At 39.3% G+C, this 21,430-nt stretch overlaps 1 protein-coding gene across 1 annotated transcript in view; it reads right to left on the reverse strand.

Moving 5' to 3' along the window:
- Positions 1-10,049: 10,049 nt before the first annotated feature.
- The window catches only part of LOC139734449 (uncharacterized), an 81,479-nt gene continuing 70,098 nt past the window's right edge, over positions 10,050-21,430 (reverse strand). The window contains exons 2-3 of the mRNA XM_071645233.1: positions 11,285-11,444; positions 10,050-10,684 (exon numbers count right to left, since the gene is read on the reverse strand). Coding sequence (XP_071501334.1) covers positions 10,634-10,684; positions 11,285-11,444 — 211 coding nt within the window. The 3' untranslated portion in view covers positions 10,050-10,633. The remainder of the gene's footprint in view (positions 10,685-11,284; positions 11,445-21,430) is intronic.

The following is a 21,430-nucleotide window of genomic DNA, read 5'->3' on the forward strand; positions in this document are numbered from 1 at the left end:
AAGGCAAGTATGGAAGTTATTCTTTTTGGGAGCGGGAATCTTGACTGACGGGGCAGTGGGGATGTGGGACTAACACTAATGCATCAATCACAGGCTCTCCATTCATTGCAACTGAACATCGGCGTATAATGCTTGAAATGCACAAAATATCACAAAACAGATGTTTTCAGGCAAATCACATGTCCAGGGATCATTTTTAATGTGTCATGTACTTTTTCTACGATGTCGGTGTAACAATCGCTTTGCATTTGAATTAGCACCCGCTACAATTTCATGCCTCCGTAACCATCGTAGGTTTTTAGCTCTGTGCTGCTTCTTGCTAACGACCAATGTTTCCTCTTTATACCAATCTTCATTCTCTCTTTAAACAGCAAAGACTGTTTTGAATATAACCAACCAAGATGCATTTGCTAGGCATAACTCATTCATATCGGTGTACAGTCATTTGGAAGCATTCAACCGAAAAAAAAAAAAGATGATAAACCAAAAAGTTTCTCTATAAATATATAGATAGATATTTCATGCACCTCTGTGATCAATAATCACAGAAATGCTTTCAACCATGCTAACAAATTAAAGATGATCTTCTCACGAATTTAATTGATGGTTTTTACCACATCGAGAGCGATCGAGTGAAAATCTTTTGATTACACAACAATTTATATGCTTGGAACACCCAAGTTTGGCAAGGGGCTCATATAATCACACAATCTATTGGGAGGTAATACATCCATTTTATAAGATAAACTCTTTTTTTCTATAGTTTTTCCATGTAGACATACTACAAAAGTCACCACGATATTGAATTTAGGTTTTCATCGTCTGACTACAACACTAGCAGCGTGAAGAGAAAGTAAGAAGAGAGAAAGAGAGGGAGACACAACAAAAATTGAGAAGTGAAGGTGACAGTTTCCCATGTTTGATATATCATACACACACATATATATATATATATGCAGGGAGGTAACAGGTTGGTCCACATTTATTAAGATTGCAAGGTAGCATTGTAGATCGTGATGCACAGATCCAGAAATATGTACAAGATAGACTCTTCCTGGCCTTAAGATGCCGTGTGCAAATGCCACCAGTTGCCTTTGCTCAGAAAAAAAAAGAAGAAATGGACCAAACTTTTTCAGGGAACAAAAAGAAAGAGAATACAGAAGAAAGAAAGCTTAGAATTTGAAGAAAACCGGTTTACAAAGGACCATATGCTTGTCGGATATATCTGTATACTGCTGATTGTGAGCCAAAAATGCACCAACTCACTTTGAAGGAGGTTTAGTATTGTTTACAACTCTCTCCGTCTACATTCTGGCTCTGATTGTGAATTCTTGCCTTCTACCTGCCCCAATTTTCTGTCATATACACATCATAGATTCGACATTCTAGTAGGCAAACAACAACACAAGAGCAAGGTTTTTACCAATTTCGGTTTTGGACCATGTGGGTACCAATTTAAGCAAGTGGCCTTTGGCCCCAAGCTGTCAGAAGTCCATAGCAAGCATTGCAACAACAGAAATATTACTAATTCAGAATCAATATGCCTTGTTTCATAGCGTCGCCTTGGACAAAGAAATAGAAAACGTAGCTATTACTCGTCATCAAATGATCAGATTGGCTAGAGAACATAAACTTCACTACTAGTGTCTGGGACCAGTTTTTGAATCTACCTCCAGATTTTGTCATACCATATGTCTGTCAAATAAAAGACCCAACAAAACAGAAACAGTCATACACTTTCATTGATTTCATTGCATCACCTTTCATCATGTGGACAACTCTCAGGCCCTACCTCATTAAATTGAATTTGACCAAGATGACATACATTAAGTGTACCTCATTGAACCAACAAGGACCAGCAAGTACCTCAGCCTTTGTTAGACCATATAAAACCAAAATTAACAATCTTATTCATCTGTTTTTCTTCTTGCAATACTATTTTGGATTATGTTAACAAACAATCACATATCACCTACGACAGAGTTACATAAAGTTCCTCACTTTTCATCGTAATTATTGTCTTGGACCAAGCCACGCCCACCTGGCTCATACTCCTTGTTATGTCTTGGATCACATTAACAAGCCGATAAGATTATAACATCCAACTTAAACCACACTGGCACACTGGCTCATATTACATAACACATACACGTCAACAAGGTGGCATGCTAGCTGGGAATGGACCAAAGAGTGCATGTTACTAGTGAGCCAATACTGTCAAGATACAACCACTTCCCCCTTTCCCTTTGTTACATGTAGCAGCTTTTAGGGTTTACCGTTCATATTGATGTCACCGTCCTTTGCTGTAGTACTAGCTTTATAATCATTAAAAGCATTTTTCTGTTGTTGTTTATAGGTCCTATTTAGTGATGCATCGAGAAAAGTTTGGCTTTTGATGCACAGAAGTGTTGCCATGACAACCACAACATTTTCCTGAGGATTTCTGATATCTAGCATCATCCAGAGTGACTGATTGAAAGGTTGCATTCTATGTTTAACCCTTAAAATGCTGCTTTGTCAAAATGCAAGTAGCTGATGTAAAGTTTATCTGTATTTGCACTTATCAGTGTTGCCTTTGGGCATGCTCCTGCAGCCATTTGAAAACTTAACTGTGTGTCATTGTAAAACCAGAAACGTTCGTGGCATGAAACTTTGGAATCGCCACTGGCATTAAATGCATTGTGTAGGTAAGCACTTTTGAGAGCATTTCACGTTCACAAATCTTAGCTGCTTGCAAAATGAGCGTAATTTTCATGCACATGAAAATTTCTGGCTTTACAGCACACTCTACACGCGAACGAGTCCATCATTTCCTCACTTAATCTGATATAACAAAGGAAGGAAGCGTGACGCTAGTGAATGATGAGAAATCTTAAATGTTTCTCATTTTCCTGTGACTAATTTTGGTGCTGGCTGTGTACCACTGTCCCAGAATTCTAAGGGCTAGGAGGTAGGAGGCCGTACTGCAATTTCAGCATAGCAGAATTCTTTAGATCATGTCATTTTAAGCCTTCATCATGTTGTCCACTATTACCCCCCACCCCCGGAAGTTCTTCAAGTACACAGATTTACAGATTTAGCCAGACACCCACATATGTCACCAACAGTTGTCATGGAAACCGAACATTGCCGGTTGCTCTATGATCGGCTAGGCAGCAAATAGAAAAGTCCTCAGTTGAGGCCGACACAAATTCTATGAGTGCATTTCCTTACAGATACAACAGATTGTCGAGACACGGAACACAATGTTAAATTCGATTTCAAACCATTATCTGCTCTTTTGTTTGATGATATCACACATAATTCATTATATGTTTGAGGGATGGAGAAAACACAACTTGTTTTATCATTTTTTTTTTCCTCATTTAACTTTTACAATGAACAGAACACATAGAGACAACACATAAGGGAGCTTCAGAAACAAAAATTCAGGATAATGATTTGGATGACTTAGTAATATTTGGCTCATACAAAAGTTTTTCATCTTAAAATCTCTCTATGTTCAAGTAACTTCAAATACTATACTTACCATTCTAACGAATAATTTGGCCAAACATGTATTATATTTCCTCTATACATATACACCTGTGCCTTAGGCACAATGCAAATACATAAAATTCTTTTTCATTCATATATATAATTATGTAAATATGATCAAAACAAGACGTTTGCCACAGAACTATACCTAGCAGTCAATAATCAATAAATACATATAGCAACATTTCTGTAGTCCACATATAAACAAAATAAAAAAAAAAGGATGAGTGTAACATGTAAGTCTCTACAGCATCATTCCTTTATATGTGTAAAAACAACTATGCAAGTGAGTTGAAAAAACAAGCAAACGGGACTATCTATAAGGTTTTCTGGTATATTTTTTTTGGCTATCTTTCCAAGCACACAGCCCTAAGCAAAGCGCCGCATATCTTGCTTTACATGTTTTTCTCTCTCTCCTTGCTTTTTTGTTGTTGAATACTTAACGGCCGTCATAGTTTCTGCTCCTTCCGAGATTTCACTCTGCCTGCCCCAGCCTTCCAGCTCCGTTCAAAGATTCGTTTGACACAATTTTGCTGGCTGTCTGACAGCCCCTACATCTCCCTGGGTCAGAGGTCGATCACTGACAGATTTTTGCATGGCTCACGTACGCCAACAAGTAGCACAAATTTGCCTCATCCACCAATCAATGGCGTTTGGACAAATTCAAGACAGTTGGTTACCGATCAAAGTCATTTCGTTCTTTACACAAAATCTGAATCGTGTAGAAAAAAAAGTAATGATAAGACAACAACTAAAGGTGAGAATGAATAGGAAAGGGAGAGGGGGATACTAGTAGCACATACCAAAATTGATATGTGAAGTAAGTAATGCTTAATCAATTAAACCCCTTCTATCATGAAAGGGTAATGATCTGGGGGGCATTTCATGAAGGAACTTGTCGGATAAAATGTCCGACAAGTCAGTTATATCCGACAAGTTTTGAGAAATCAGCCAATCAGACTAAAGAATTTCTCAAAACTTGTCGGATATAATTGACTTGTCAGATATTTTATCCGACAAGTTCCTTCATGAAATGCCCCCCAGGGGACCTTTTCATGAAACTTTTTGTCAGTGATTTACACTGACAACTGTTAAAAGAAATCCTTGCGTCTGATTGGCTGATAGCAAATTCGTCGGTGAAAACCTCCGACGAACTCATTGATGAAATGCCCCCCCAGATCTCATTTTGCAAGCTTCAGATGAAACTCAAGAAAACCAGGAGGAAGCATATGGCAGTATAAAAAATTCCCAACTTTTCAAATTCTTGCTTTTTTTTAAATCCCCCTTTTCTTCCCTTTCACACAATCACATTAATGCATTATCAAAAGTCTAACACTTAAGTGAGGGTGTATTCCTGTGTACTGTATACGCCATATATTTCGTGAATCTAATTTTTCATGAATAGGGATTCCCGACAATGTCACCATTTGCGATTGTGGAGTACAGTACTGAACAGAGAAATGCATGTGTGTACGTCAAATGAATGTGACGTACACACATGCAGTTCGGAGATCAGAGTAATATTTTTGAGTGTTCTTAAATTTGCGGAAATAAGAACGTCACGAAATATTAGGCGTATACAGTGTTCGTGCAGCAAATTTAGAACAGCTAGCAAAGGAAGCTTCCTAAACCTTTAACCAACCCTCCACCCACAAAATAAACAAACAAAACACACACACACACACACACACACACACATACAAACATCTTTTAACCCACTGCTCTTTTTTCTTTCAGGTTTTTTTTAAAGTGATTCTAAGAAATATTCTCTTTCTCTTCCCAAAGGCAAAATACCAGACCAGCTGTCATGTCATGAAAGATGCATCTACCAAACCACATTCTGCCTGTTTGGCTACCCAATGCTTAAGGTTGCAACATGCTCACATCACTTAATACAACTTCAGTGACATAGCATGTTTCTCTTGAACCATATCAACCCCCTATCCCTCCCCCCCCCCCCCCAACATGCAATAATAACTGAAAACGATGGAGCATTAGACAAAAATAAAAACACCTGCACTTCTAAAATAGCATGAACTATCTGCTCAGCAGAAAGCAACCTGGATGACAAACATAGCCACTTCGATCTCAAAGTGTGCGTGACTTCTTATGCGTGACATGGCAGCCCTGTTGCACAGACTCGACACGTCTGCCTGCACCTTTATTCATGCAGTGCCATTTGATCGACCATGAAAAATTATTTTCTTCCTGAACGACGGGCCAAAATTCATCTCTACCACTGTCGTGATCTGACACCCGCGATACTAAGGAAAGGCAGAAGAGAGCGCTGGAGCAAAGCTAGTGTCAAACGAAAAGCTGGGACAGGCAAAGTGGGGGTGGAGAAAAAGAAGAAGAAAAACCCCTGAGTAATACGCATTCTGTGTCAGCTGATTTTATTATACCTCCATTTCATCACACGGCAGCATTTCCATGATTTTCTTTCACCCTCTACAAAATCACTTGCCATTCCTTTACAAAGCACTGCAAGGAATGCTCCATATACATTTGTATGTCAACTGCTGTTTTTCACACATCTATCCTCATTTTTTTCACTCACTTTCCCCCATCCCTACCCCCCCCCCCTCCAAAAAAATAATAAATGAAACAAAAAGTAGAGAACACACCTAAAGGGAAGCTAGAATACTGTGAACCAAAAGCATGCCAAGTCCCACTTTTGTCACGCCAATTACGGGCGTCGGCGTTCGTTTCCTGCATTGCGAGCCTACGATACACAGATTACACTCAGACAGGCGTTGATGCAAAGGAGGGCCGCTCGCACAGATAATCTACTCGCATTTCAGCCGATAGTGTCACAAAATAAACTGCATGCGTTTTTGCGAGGTCTCTGTGTTTGCTTGCTTTTTACTGTTTTTTTCATTTGGAAGAATACAAGTGTCCATTTTCTCACTTGCTTGTATATTTCTCGTGTATCATGTTTCTTTTGGTAAAATTTCAAGCAAAAAGCTACACAAAAACATACTCATACTCATACCACTCATCAACTCTCAGATTATGCAATTCTTGTAAGATTTCTCCCAAATAAGTACCAGTGTCTTTCCCCTTCTCGATCTTTTTTTTTTTTTCGCAACATAAACTTTCTCTTGAGTGTGAAAGCAATCTGTCTATTTACCATCATAATTGGCCTGTGCACTTCTTATATTCTCCTTCCTGCAATAAGGCCCTTATTGTCGTGCTCTTGAAAGTGGCAATAGAGGCCTTTTTCCATGGAATTGATGGCCTATGGCTTCTGAGGATGTCTCCCTCAACAAGATCATAAGATGACAGAATATCGAGACAGACTCAAACACTGGCCAGTCTTTTGTGTTCTGTTACCATAATGCCACAGAGACAAAATTTTCAGACACAAGTTACAGCTTTCTTTTACTTTAATAGCAGTCACTGAAATTGCCAAGGGTGGGTTGGGGAAAGTTCTTGAGGTAGGTCTGGGGTTGGTTTGAAAGGTATCTCTCTCTCTTTAAAAAAAAAGTCTCATTCTGATCCAACATCTATTTAGATCATAGTTAAGGTCTGAAACCCTCTGAGGAACAGGGTTCGTACATATTGTAAGATGGCTGTAATTCTGTCATTGTACCAAAGTCTGTGGACTCTGCTAAGAAATCAGGATGCTAGACATGCAAACTGCTGAGGACAGAGAGACTGGACCCTATTTTCCAAGAAGGAGCATTCATCTTTGGCCCCATCTGCCACATCCTTCCAAGTGGTTGCTATGGAAATGATGATGATTTCATCATGAGGCAGCTAGCATATCTTTCTCCCGATCTGAATCAACCAAAAAAACAGTCGCTTGGTGTATCTTTAAAGCTGAAAAGCAGAACTCCTCTTACTCCATCTAGCAAAAGCTGTGAAGCATGTTGTTTGAACCCTAGTGTTCTGCTAGACGCTAATTTCAGGTAGATATTCTGCACTCTCTCAAACAAACACCTGCAACTTTGAAGTCATTTCGGGATCCATATATCAGATGCTTCTTTGCTTTGCTGATCACTTGATGCATGGAAACACGCAACGCACAGTGAAGACTTACTGTACAGAAGATGGCAAGTGGTCTGTTAAAATTCCTAGGGTTGCCTTTCAATTTTTAATGGCTATTCTCGCCATCAATTCCTTCGAAGCTGAACGATACCCCCCGACTCTTTGTATACCAATTAAGCTTCTAGCGAACCTTATCAGCTACACCCTGCCACGCCCACCTAGTTATGCTTGCTGTCTGCAATGGATTGGTCCCCAACTGTTCTGTATATTACGACTTTCAGGGCTGTTATCAAAACTCGCAACGGAAGAATTGTAGCATGCTCCATCAGCCTACCGATAACTCCTCTTCCCTCAGTTCTCGGCAGGTTGCATGTCTGTCTGTCTGTGCAATAATCTGTCATACTTATTGAAAGCACACCGCTGCCTGCGTGTGTTCATGTGTGTGCCTGTGATTACATCACTTTAAACATCCGATATCAAAGCCAGTTCGTTACCCCACAGCAAGCTATGGGGTAATGTAACCTATGCCAACAATTTCTTCCCCCTCCCCCCATCCATGGTAAATAGACAAAATGTTTCACGCTCGATGCACCGTGCAGCTTTCACATACTCAATACATGGAACAACACTTGCCAGCGTTTCTGATTCTGCTTCACAAACATATATAGATATATCATATATAAATGTGTCACTCATATTTTTTAGATATATTCTCATTCCGTTTCCGCTCTAATATCAACTCTAGATTCCTGTGACCAGCACAGAACCTTTGTCAATTGCTCTCTAAATCTCGCTGTCAGCGACAGCAACTAATCAAGCGCACTACACATTTTTGTTTTTATATTCCCCTCTTATTACAATCACACAAGCCCAAGCTCCTGGCGAGATTTCACGTGTGAACACAGTCTCTTCGGCATGCTCAAAACGATGATGATCTGCCAGCCGATTCCAAACCTCTCTCGTCTTTCTCAAGCTTTTCCCCCGCAGTGAAGAACTTCCGTCCAGCCATGCTCTACGTGGAGATATTTCCGACGTGGCTTTAAATTATGGACACAAGGAACAGACATATATGCCAGGCGAGATGTGCTGAACGGGTCAGTTATACATGAACATAGTTTGCATCGTCCAGCTTTCAAGTGATAAGCAAATGGAAGTCAACATACATTTTGTTTTAAATGGGTTATGATACCAATGCATGTGGAATACAGTCTTATCATTGATGAAACAAATTGGGTTTGCTCATTTGGACCTTTTCTTCTTTCTTTCTTTCTTTTTTAGATGTAAATAAAAAAAAAAAAACAAATTTATTTGATGCAAACTCTTGATACAATTCAAGCATTTGACCGTCACTGCCTCAAAGAATGATGGTTAGTGAAAATTGCATTTATTGTGAACGTATTTAACCGTTTGTGACATTCTCACCAGATTGCTTCAGACATCCATATAGAACAGAAATTAATTTGTGAATGTGAGCAGTCATAAAACTGGCTGATTTAATTTTGGCCTATAATTCGTTTTCTGGATTCCACACCTAACGCCAAACTGAGTGTACACTCATCTTTCTATGGATTTAGGAATTTGTTCAGACCTTGATAATTCTCAATTAAGAGTTGCTTGGAACGGGATGTATAAGACTTCTTTTTAATCCATCAATACAAATACTTGAAACATATTCTCATCAGTAAATAGATACCATATCAGCAAGTACATAAAACCAATAGTCATTATTTTCCAAACAAGAAAGAGTAAGATACAATACAAGAGTTAATTGTATGCCTTGGGGGTGGTAGTACGCTGTCATTCCAAGTAGGTAGTATCTCTTTCATTGGACTCGCAAGGGCTGCTGTGTGACTCTACGATATTAAGCCTGCCAATTGCGAGCACTTTCTTGGGCAATCTTGGATCACTGGTGGGAGAAAGGAATGCCACATGTTGCCATACTGCTCTTCCCCGCTTATCGAGGGGGAAATCCTCCGTTTACGTTTCTGGGTTTCCTGTCTCGTTTTCACGATGAATGATACGATGACCATGACTTGAGATCGGGAATGATGTCCACACAAAGTCGTGACTGTCGGGTCTTGCACGGACGATGGTAGCGGAGAATCGCTTTGTGCTGGGATGATGCACATCTGTCTCCGCTCACAGACATCGAAGGCTGGCTCGCGAAGAGATCTGGACGAATGCGGAACGGGGTATCGCTGACGCAAACTGCCGATGGTGGAGATGGAAGTGGACCACCATTTCTCCAAAAGAAGCGGGTCGACTCGGGGTTCGCTCAGGGTTACCTCCTTTGGAGATTTCCGCTCGCTATGCTGTATGATACTCACTGCAGCTGCTGCTCTTCGCAAAGTGAAGTCATCACTTGGGTTCTTTCTCCTGTTTCCATGGTAACACTGCTCTCCGGTCAATCAGACGCACACACACACACACACACAACACACACACACACTGAGGAATGCTATGATTCTAATGCAATGGAAGGAGAAGTGTTTTTGAAACCTTGGTAACAAAATGAAGGGCATTTCTATCGTCAAGTTTACTACAACAGCAACAACGACAACGAAAAAGTGGTTCCTGATTGACGTAGCAGAAGGAGCATTCACTGTAGTAATAATCATTTAGCAATCCATGACAAAAACAAGCACGTATAATCACTGCAGGTAATAATATTTTTCCATCTTTTTTTTTTAAACATCAAAGCACAACAGACATATTATTAATAGCCTCTGATTTGTAGTTTGTGTTTGTTTGTGATTTTTTTTCTTTTTCTCAAGTTTACTGCATCTTTCCATTGTGTATATCCAGTTACGTTTTTTACTCCAGTCAACGGACAGCTGTTTGTTTTTGAGCAGTCTGCATCTTTTGACTTAGATGCTGTTGGATTTAAGTTCGCTGATCCTCAAACATGCTGCTGCTCCCCGCTCGTCCTTGCACTGTCCTCATGTAATGCACTGGCCACTTAAAGTCCTGGCCAGGATCAGCGAAATGACACAGCCGAGCAGAAGGACCTGGAGATGCGGAATACTGTGGATAGTCCCCCCGCCCGGCGACGCGGTACTGTATACGTTGGCCGCGACGCAGAGTCCATGTTCGTCCAGCTTGCAGTTCATGCACGGAGACCGTGAGTAGGTGGACTCTGTGTCAAGGTCACGTTTTTCTGTAAGACAAAGACGGTGAAGACCAAAAGGAACATGAAAGCCTTCACCACATCCTTAAAATGGACAACATTGGGTATTTCGTTGTCTTTGTTTGTTTGTTTGTTTTTTGCTTTGTTTGTTTGCTGTTGTCTTCTTACCTAATGTCTACATATTTGCAGATATTTCTTCCAATAGGATCTAGTAATAGCTATCCAATTACACAAACTCTTATTCATCTGCCTAACAACTATGTATTAATTTATATTCTTTATTGGTATTTCTTTTTTTTTTCAACTGAATGTATGAACAAGAAATGATATTGCTGCTGTTCGCCAAGAAAGGTCAGAATAGGCAGGTTGTCTGTTGTTTGAAATCCATGGATATGTCTTGCAAAGGAGCTAGTTAGTAATAAGATTTCCTATTCATCAATTCCTATCAAAGACAGTTTGCATGCAATTTTTGCTGCAACGTAAGGCAAGCCTTGGGCAAACTCTCTTGCTGTCAACAAAAGACTATATCATAACGACCTAACATAGAGGTATCCATGAAATTAGAGCAAGTTATTAAATTGGATCATCACGACCATCGTATGGGTGATATCATCCGTGAGGGTCACACACCTGGACACAAGAATGACCGCTGGCCGCAGTATTGTTTGTGTGGCAGGAGATAGGGACATTTTCTCTTGGTTCTGGTGCAGTGGTCCAGACACGGCCGCACCCGAGTTCCCTCATGGTAGTATGGAAGCTGGGTAGCACACAGCCAGTCCTTGTAAGAATCCTGCAGCAACGCGAACAGAACACCAAAGAGAAGAAACAGATACATGAATTAAAAAAAAATCATAGAAAATTACCATGATTTTAGAGGTGATTTATCAATCTGAAGTTGATATTTGATACAAATGACAAGATTCAGGGGATGGGAGGGAACAAATGGAGAGATAATGAGACTCCAAGATGAGTAATCGAAGAATCCAGTTTTGCAGTTGGGTGTGCAATCAATAACCAAGGCACTGAAGACCAGAATAGCGCCCTCTCTAGTCTCACATTTTACAACACACACACAAACACCAAAAGCACACACACACATACATGCACACACAATCTCCCTCTCTCTCTCTCTCTCTCTGTCTTTTGGATGACGGCCTTTTCCTGGCAGGCAAAATGCAGGAGAAAGGTCAGGAAATCCATGGTGCCGGATATGAGAGGGCAGACATGGGAACAAGACTGGGAGAGTCAGACCAAGAGGCAGGGAGTGAGGGAGATGGGAAAATGCGGGAGAGAAAAGGAGAGATATAAGACTGAGAGAGAGATATACAGAGATACATATGGGATGGAGGAGTTATATAGAGGCAGAGAGAGAGAGAGAGAAATATATAGAGAGAAATATCTAGAGAGAAATATATAGAGAGAAATATACAAAGAAAATATATAGAGAGAAATATAGAGAGAAATATATAGAGAGAAATATAGGGAGGAGAAATATATAGAGAGAAATATATAGAGAGAAATATAGAGAGAGAAATATAGAGAGAAATATAGAGAGAGAAATATAGAGAGAAATATATAGAGAGAAATATATAGAGAGAAATATAGAGAGAAATATATAGAGAAATATATAGAGAGAAATAGATAAAAAGAGACAGACACAGAGATATAGAGGCAGAGAGAGAGAGAAATACAGAGAGTGAGAGAGAAATAGAAGAGACAGACACAAAAAGTGAGGAGATATATAGAGGCAGACAGAGAGAAATATATAGAAAGAGAAAGACATTAAGGATTGAGAATAAAAGATGAACATGTAAACTGAGGAAATACGGAGAAAATTTTCACATCAGAGAATCGTGCTATAAACCCACTCGCCTCTGGGCAACTAAACCTCACTATCGGGCAAATAGATACTACTGAGTGGGCATTTGCCTGTTTACCATGGGGGGTGCCTGAATGTCCATCCGGGCAGGTGGGGGGGGGGGGGGGAGGGGAGAAAAACCAGAGTCTGTTGTAATGCCCTGTTGTAGTATACTAAACATCCTCACTGATGCAAAACACTTGAAGAGCCATTCAAAGAGATTGTTTCTACAGATGTTCTATAGCAATGGAGAGGTAAGAATGATCACCACCATTGCCTGTCGGTTAAAGGGATGGTACAGTATTGGTGGAGATGAGAATTGGGCTTTAACTTTTTGCGAGATACCAAGAAAACACTTATGAAATAGTAGAGAGAATACCATTTTAAGAGGAATTCAAAGTTTATTTGATGAAAATCGGGTTTGGAATGACTGAAACACCAAAAAACAAGGTAAAACAAAGTGATCGTAATAAAAGGTGGGTCCCACACGTTATTAGACTCGCTCTGTTTTGGATATCTCAGGCATTTCAAAACCAATTTTCATCAAATAAATGTCGAATTCCTCCTGGAATTGCATGCTCTTTCATATTTCATAAGAGGTTTCTCATTATCTCACCAAAATATGTTAGAAACCTGAAATTGGGTCCCAACCAAAACTATATGATCCCTTTAATAAGCATTCATTGAATTGCAATCATGACATACTTTGGTAAGCAACCACAACACAATGCATGTGTGTGAGTGTGTGTGTGTGTGTGTGTGTGTGTGTGTGTGTGTGTGTGTGTGTGTGTGTGTGTGTGTGTATAGTACAGGCAACTTCTGTTATATAGAAGTCCTCAGGATCAGCAGTTTTCTTTTGTTAAATCAAAATTTCATTATTACCAAACAAAGTATAACTTGGGATATGTAAATGATGATTTTGGGACCTGAATTTTCACTTGGTTGTAACGAAATTTCATCAGGTGATCCGAGTACCTTCTCGTTATAATTTTGTTTGTTGTAATGGGAGAATACTGTACGTCTTCATCTCTCTCTGACCACATACTGTATACGCCAAATATCTTGTGAGGTTTTTATTATTGAAAATTTCACAAGTTGGGTGCTAATGCATGAATTTAAAAACATGCAAAATTTTACCTCTAATCCTGACATAAATGTGATGTGCACACAAACATCTCTCCATTCAGTGCTCTACTCCATAATGACAAATTTAACCAATCGCGAAATTGTTGGGAATTCCCGATTTGCAAAATATTAGACTCGCTAAATATGGCGTATACAGTACATCTTTATCAATCGACTGCATGAACTGACTAGCTCACGCTAGTTAAGATATGTACAGTGCACTCCCGTTATAATGAAATGCTCGGGACCGGCAGTTTTCTTTCATTATAACGAAATTTCGTTATAACCGAACAAATACAATATATAAAAAAAACAAGGAAACCACGCATATATATCATATTCTGCTTGCTGAATACACATCACACACTGGAAAGCTAAGTGAAATGGGATATGGGATTATTGTATTACAATATTAAACGCAAGTTCCCGTCAGAAACTGTGCGTGACACAAGGAGCGAACACACAGTGATGTGAAGCATTCGCCCGTGCAGAGACGCTATAAATGCTTGTTCCGCTACGTATTTTCAAAAGCAATTCGCATTTCGTTATTACGGAGCACATTTCTTTTGTTTTTCTTTGTCAGTGGCACTCGGAAAAGACTTCGTTATAACGAAAATTTCGTTATAACCATGTTCGCTGTAAGCGAATTTTGTACCATAGGCTTTTAATGGTGATAATTTAGGGACCAGAAGTTTTACTTCGTTATAACGAGATTTCGTTATAACCGTGTTCGTTGTAACGGGAGTGCACTGTACAATCTACTTGTTCATCACAAAATTGCTCTTCTTCTTCTAATGTGGCCTTGTACTTCATGTTAATATATCAAGTGAAAAGAATTTAGCTGTTCAGTTTGATTCTGAAATGCTTTCCATACTCCTGCCACTTGCAGATGTATATAGTTACACATAATAGCATTAAAAGATATCTGCCAGTTACAGCCTCCATTGTGCATTCCTATGTAATGTCTTGTCTTGATCATGGAAATGCTGTACATAAGTTAATGTTACATCCACTCAACCTGCAAAAATTGCAAAGAGCACAAAAAGCTGCTGCTTGATTACCAAGTAAAACATTCAAGTTCTCTCACATTGCTTCTTATCTTAAACAACTCTGCATTTGTTACCAGTATCGGAAAGAGTTGAATTGCTACCGACTTGGAAAGCTCTTAATGGTTGTGCTCCTCAGTATTTAGTTGATTTATGAATATGTACCCAGTAGAAATCTTTAATCTTTTGGGAGTAGTATGTTGGTTTAAAAAAGAATCTAATCTTCAGTTGGAGTGAGAGCATTTGTCGCACCTGCTCCAGTCTTATGGAATTCTCTGCCCTCCAGAGTACACAGCTTTAGCTCATATGATGCATTAAGACAGCTCAAAAGACATTGTTGTCTTCTTTTGCGTATATACAATTAATCTTTGAAATACATTTGGTATATTGGTTTACTGTTATGTTATGTATCCCTCTGCATCCGAGAATAGTGCACACTTAAGTGTTGCTGCATAATGAGTGCTATGCAATGTCATTATTAATTTCCTGCATGATTTTTTTTTTTAGATGCAATTTGCTGCATGAACCAGATTTCACCCAATGTTTAACCCGTTGAGGACGGTTTGATTTTGCTACAACACGCACTTCCCATTGACGCGTGCCTGAGTATACTCGGGATTTGTCCTCAATGGGTTAATGGAGAAAATCAGACAAGTAAAATGGTAGAAATTGAACCACATTCGGATAAAGAATCTGGAGGTTATTGTTTCACATGTTTTCACAGAATAGTAACATTGGACACAATCGTACACACATACATGTATAAAACTAGAAATGTCGCTATGGCGACTGGTATGCCTCCGCCATAATGCATGATTCTCCTAATAGGTCTATAGTACATGTGGACAATGTGTGATTACATTTTCACAAAATTGGCAAAATATTAAAATGACATGTTTGTCACAAATGTATTGAATGTTTACCTTCCTTGACCTATGTTTATTGGATGAATAGGAGAGCATGTATTTGGGGATTTAAGAACTTTAACTTGACTTTGACCATTTCATAAGTTTATGCACTGAGTAATTTTCAAGGTATGGAGAAAAAGCGCAATTTCTGTATTGAACAGTAAATTGTTATCATTTTCATCTGGCCTTTGATTTATAAGAGAATCACTGTCAGGCAGAACATACATAAATTCAGCATGTTCTAAGTTTCAAGATAACTTGAGCCACTTCCGAGATATGGAGAAAGAATTAAGTTCAGCACTTTCACTTGATCTTTGACCTTTTGACCTTTGACCTTCTTGGCAAAAAAAAATCCCAGAGAATCTCTATTGGGTTATACATGCATACATCAAGTTAAAAAAAAAGTCCTGCTGGCATTGCATAAACATAAGGAAAATAGTAAAATTTTGAAGTATTGCCCTTGACCTTTGACCCCTGACCTTTGACCCCATGAACCCTAAATTCCCTAGATAACCACTGCCAGTCAGTAGATGCATATATATACTATGTTCCATGAAGATACCTTGAACAATTTCCAAGATACAGAGAAAAAAGTGAAAATTTAACATTTTATTTGACCTTTTGACCTTTGACCTTTTGACCTCATGACCCCAAACTTTCACCAGAGAATCTTAATTGGGTAGTACATGTATACACTAAGTTTCCAGAAAATATCTTCAGGCATTGCATAGATATGGGGGAAATAGTTAAATTTTAAGCATTTGACCTTGACCTTTTGACCTTTGACCTTGAGCATGTGCACCCAAAAGTTGATAGGCACAACTTCACCCCCTAATACACATACATGCCAAGTTTCATTAGGATACCTCAAAAGGTTTTGGTAGTTACCCTGTCCACAAAATTCATTACGGACGGACGGAAGGACGGACGGACGGACGGACGGACGGAAAGACGGACGGACGGACGGAAAGACGGACGGACGGACGGACGGACGGACGGACAACCCGAAAACATAATGCCTCCGGCACCACTTCGTGGCGGAGGCATAAAAAGGTGACAATGTCACCACCCCACAATCCTCTCATTGGTTTGTACACAAAAATCTACTTACAAAAATCATGCTTTTTGTTGCAGCATGGCCAAGTGCAATTACCCCTTTTCCTCTAAAACATGTCATTGCTAGCTAGTACAAGACCACAATAATTGAATGTGAAAGATACAACTTGTTTTCATTCAAGTACAAAAAAGGACATTCAGTGAACATTAAAGTGCAGGTTAGTAGGAGACTCGTTTAATATGTGATATCACTGTGAAACTTTTGACATTTGACAGCTTTCTTATCTTACAGATGTAGGTCTGATTTTCATATTATTCTTCTATCTATTAAAATCAACAAGAAAATGGTTGTCGCGTTGTAGTTTGATAATAATTTTTGTCAGTTGGCTCTTAAAAAGGGCATGGGGAGTTGTGTTGACAATGAACTTGCTTAACAAAGGAAGTGAAACAGATACTTCTCATGGAGCCCTGAATACATTTCACAGTGATGACAATGAAATTGGAGGCAATGGTGCAGATTAATCTTAGAAATGCAGGGCTGCCAAAATTCACATGTCGAAATCAGAAAGATTCTAGAGCATTGGAGGAGAAGACATTTGCTCTTGCGACAATTGTTCCCGTGAAATATCTGCACGCTAAGCCAAACAAAATTTTTCCCAAGACATAACCCTAACCCTAATCCTTATCCTCACATCAAACTTAAACACTAAACCCCATCACAATAATCCTAACCCTAACCCTAAGTCCATGGAGAAAATAAGACCAGAGCAATTGTAACAGGAGCAAATACTGTGTCACTGTGTGTTATGGGCAGCTCAATGGCCAAAACCAACTTTATATTGGGGAGACTTGTAATAACTTTGACAGAATGTGCAGAAATATTTCATTTTTTGGGGAGATTCCTGTAGAATCAGGAAGACTTTGCAGCTCTAGAAATATTGATGAATTTACAATGTGATCTTTCACATTGTATCTCATTATTAATCCATTATATCTTTTGGACATACACGCAATAACTGAAGTCACGACTGGACAATAACTACAATACAAGTGTGTGAAATATGTGTACATATTGATATGTTCTTACTCATATAATAGGGAGCTTTATATTTTGACGCGCGGACGTTTGAAATGACGCTTGTACTGGATGTTCTCCTCTCCCCTGCGTCGTGCTGAAAAGTAGCTTTAGATTACGCTGGGACGCAACGTATAAAAAATAAAATGGCGCCCCCATTTGATCGGTACATGAAGTAGTTCTCTACGTTGCAAACTTTGTGGATGTAGAAATAGCCCAGTACGCGTAGTGAAAAAATCAGGCGACGCAAGCTAAAAATAGATCGACTTGACGCGCGCTTCTGTGCAGGCTCAGAACATGTTTTTTTCCCTCTGAACGTCCCTGTCGTGAAAATCTAAAGCTCCCTAATATATAAGTGAAACAAGATATGTTCTTACATATGTAATACATGTGAAATATATTGATGTTTCTACACATTGTATGACACATGTGGAACACAATAACTTCTTACACATGATATGTGCAACACAATTGAATACTGTAAAACATGATATATTCGCGGCATGAAATTTTCGCGAATTGGTGCCGATGGCCTTTTTAGCGGCATGAAATTTTCGCGAACTGCCTCTAGCATTCAATGCATGTAGTGTACACGAGAACTTTTGCGTGCATTTTAATTTCGCGAATCTTGGCGATCGCGAAATTCGCGAAATTTAAATGCATGCGAACATTCCTCGTTTTACAGTATAATGTTCTTTCACATAATATGTGAAATAAATTGATATGTTCTGACGCATAAAACATATGTGACATACATTGATATGTTTTTACACATATGTATGGGAAATGCACACAAGAAAAGGGGACGGACCAAAGATACGAGATTAAAAGTAAAACATCGGATATCGGAGATGAGAAATGTTACAAAGATGGACAGAATGAGAGGCACTGAGGTGGGAAGATGGTAAGATAAGGCTGCCTCTGATCAGGGAGAAGAGACTGGGGGCTGCCTGGAAGTTATTAGCATCCTCACCAAGAGGTTCAGAGATATATCCACCGGAGTAAGTATCCCACTAGAAGTCATTCTCCTATTTTCTTCGTCTCTTTCTCTCTTCCTTGGGAGAACAAGATGCACAGACACACATGTACATACACACACATACATACATACAGACACACACATCCTCAGACACTGTCTGTCACTCACACTCACACATACACACACACACACACACACATACATACAGACACACACCTACTCAGACAAACTGTATCTCACACACACATGAACTCACACACACACACAGATACATACATACATACATACATACAGACACACACCTACTCAGACGCTATCTCTTCCACACACATGTGAACTCACACACACACACACAGACAGACACACAGACAGACACCCAAACACACATGTATGCATTCCCTGATTCACTCTGACCAACTATCTCCAGCCACACAGATGAATTAGCAACAGTGACGCTGAGTGTATAACCTCGCTACGGCTGTATACATGTAGCCGTACACTGAGAGATACTCGAGTCCCATTCATTCTACACATATGTCTCAGTAGGAGGCTAAAAGACATGTAGTAAATTTGGCATGGTGCGCTTGCAACTGTACAATGGCAAAACCCTATTGAAGATGTTTCTGACTATATGCTTTTTCCCTTATCCTGCAATTCAACAGCCCCTTCCCTTTCTGTGGAGCATATAATACATATGAATTGATATCCAGCGTAACTAGGCTGAGCAAACATTTTATGATTTATATTCACCTTCAGTCATAAAGTATTATGACTCAGCAACATATTCTTGTGCACTTTTCAAGATATTGAACGTACATTATTTTTTGTACATTTTTTTTTTTGTACGATTAAAGCTGAAAACCGAAGAATTTTTCATTGCAGATGGTCCAGGATGCTACTTGATGTCATATCTTGATGGAATTATTGTCATAGTTTGGTTGTCAGGCACAAGCTTTCATGTACACAATGCCAAATAGACTAATTTACCCAGAATGCACTGCCTTACTTGGAATGCTATCTTTCTGAAATGTAACCATAAGAACTGAAAGCTGGCATATGACTTGTCTAAAGCTTGAATGATCCAAGTAACATGATGCATAAATTTCATAATGTGTTCAAATGCATGATTATGTTCATTTTGGCAACCTTACCCATTTTTTTTTTTTTTTTTTTTTGGGGGGGGGGGGGGGATGGAGATCGTCTGTTACACACAATTACAGTTCTTTTGCCTTAATTCTCTTGGATGTGCATTAATTGCTTAAGGTGCTGTCACACTAAAGGTACTACCAGAGTCAGGTTGATATACTAATAATGCACAGGATAGAGTGTGTGCGCCTCGTGCATGTCGCACCATTGTCAATACTCTCGAGCGCGCCGCACCTTCACTAACGCCACGAAATAATCCTGTGCATCATTAGTTTTATAAAATGGGTCGAAAACTAACAGCATTATTCACGTACCTTTGTGGGTCAATACCAGTCAGCTACATGTAGCACTCGCTCAAAAGTCAAGATGTCCGAAGATGTTCGTCCCAAACATTTACGCACGTCGCACTCGGAAATCCCGCACACTCACCTAGTACTGTACGTACGTATAAGAGTATACGTACGCCACGTACTGTTATGCACAAGAAAGGCCGCCGGCTGTTGTGGCAGCCCGCGGCCCGAACTAGAAGTTGTTTACAGGATTGACAGCGCGTATAGTAGCGCGTGACGCACTTGTAACAACTGATTGAGTGCGCACTGCTAGTGTAAAACATTGTGACGTACGTCAGGCCAGGGAGGTGTAAGAGAGACTCTTCTTAGTGCTTACCTGAAGAAAATAATGCACGCACACGTGACTCATTTCAGCGCTTCCAATTGGCTACATTCTTGAACCCATTTTATAATATCTGCTAACATCAAAGAGCCAGGCTCAACCATTTTGGAATGTAAAAATGCCAGAATTAGGCAGTAGTACAAAGTACAAGAACATTCCTAGGAAGATTTTGTTTGTACGCAGAAATTCAGTAAGATTCTGCAGACCTGTTCTTGGTATACAACAAGAATAACATGCTTTTGTGCATCCTCCTCAGTGGGTGAGTTTTAATTCTGTCTGTGCCCAAATATTTGAGAAATATAAAAATGCATAAAATGTTTGTGTACAAAACAAGTGAAAAACTGATCACGGCCTATATCAGTGTTGCCAATTTGCCTTATTATCTAAACTTGTACCATTCATAGCTTTTCCATGTATCTGATTTTTTTTCCCCCTACTTGTGACCCTATGTGTGTTTCTTCTGGCAATCTTCAGTTTCAGTAAGCTTCATTTGTCCACTTGTATAAAAGTAATCTTGGATTTTATCAGAATATTTTGATATAAATATGTAGTCTGGTGAAATACTCTGGGTTTTGTTTAATGTTTTCTATCTGTGTCATTAATTTCTATTACCAGTGGTGACCCCGTTTGTGTTAGTATCATATTCTTTTGTATTTTGAACTTTACTGCCAGAAGCAATGAAAATAACAGGAAAACTAAAAGAGAATTCATAAATTGCTACTGATGTTACAGTATAAAGTACACACACACACATATATGAATGCACATGATGTATAAGAAAGTGTATATAATGTAATTTCATCAGATGCTCAGTAGAATATTAAGGAATTTGAGGTATTACACATTTAGGATGGCAGGAGTCTGTCCAGGGTTGGATTATGCCATTCAGCAAGAATGCTTTCCCATCCCTC

Source organism: Diadema antillarum, unplaced genomic scaffold, assembly GCF_040938485.1.
Source record: "Diadema antillarum isolate AM-2024a unplaced genomic scaffold, OU_Dant_1.0 seq00000526_RagTag, whole genome shotgun sequence".
NCBI classification, from domain to species: Eukaryota; Metazoa; Echinodermata; class Echinoidea; order Diadematoida; family Diadematidae; genus Diadema; species Diadema antillarum.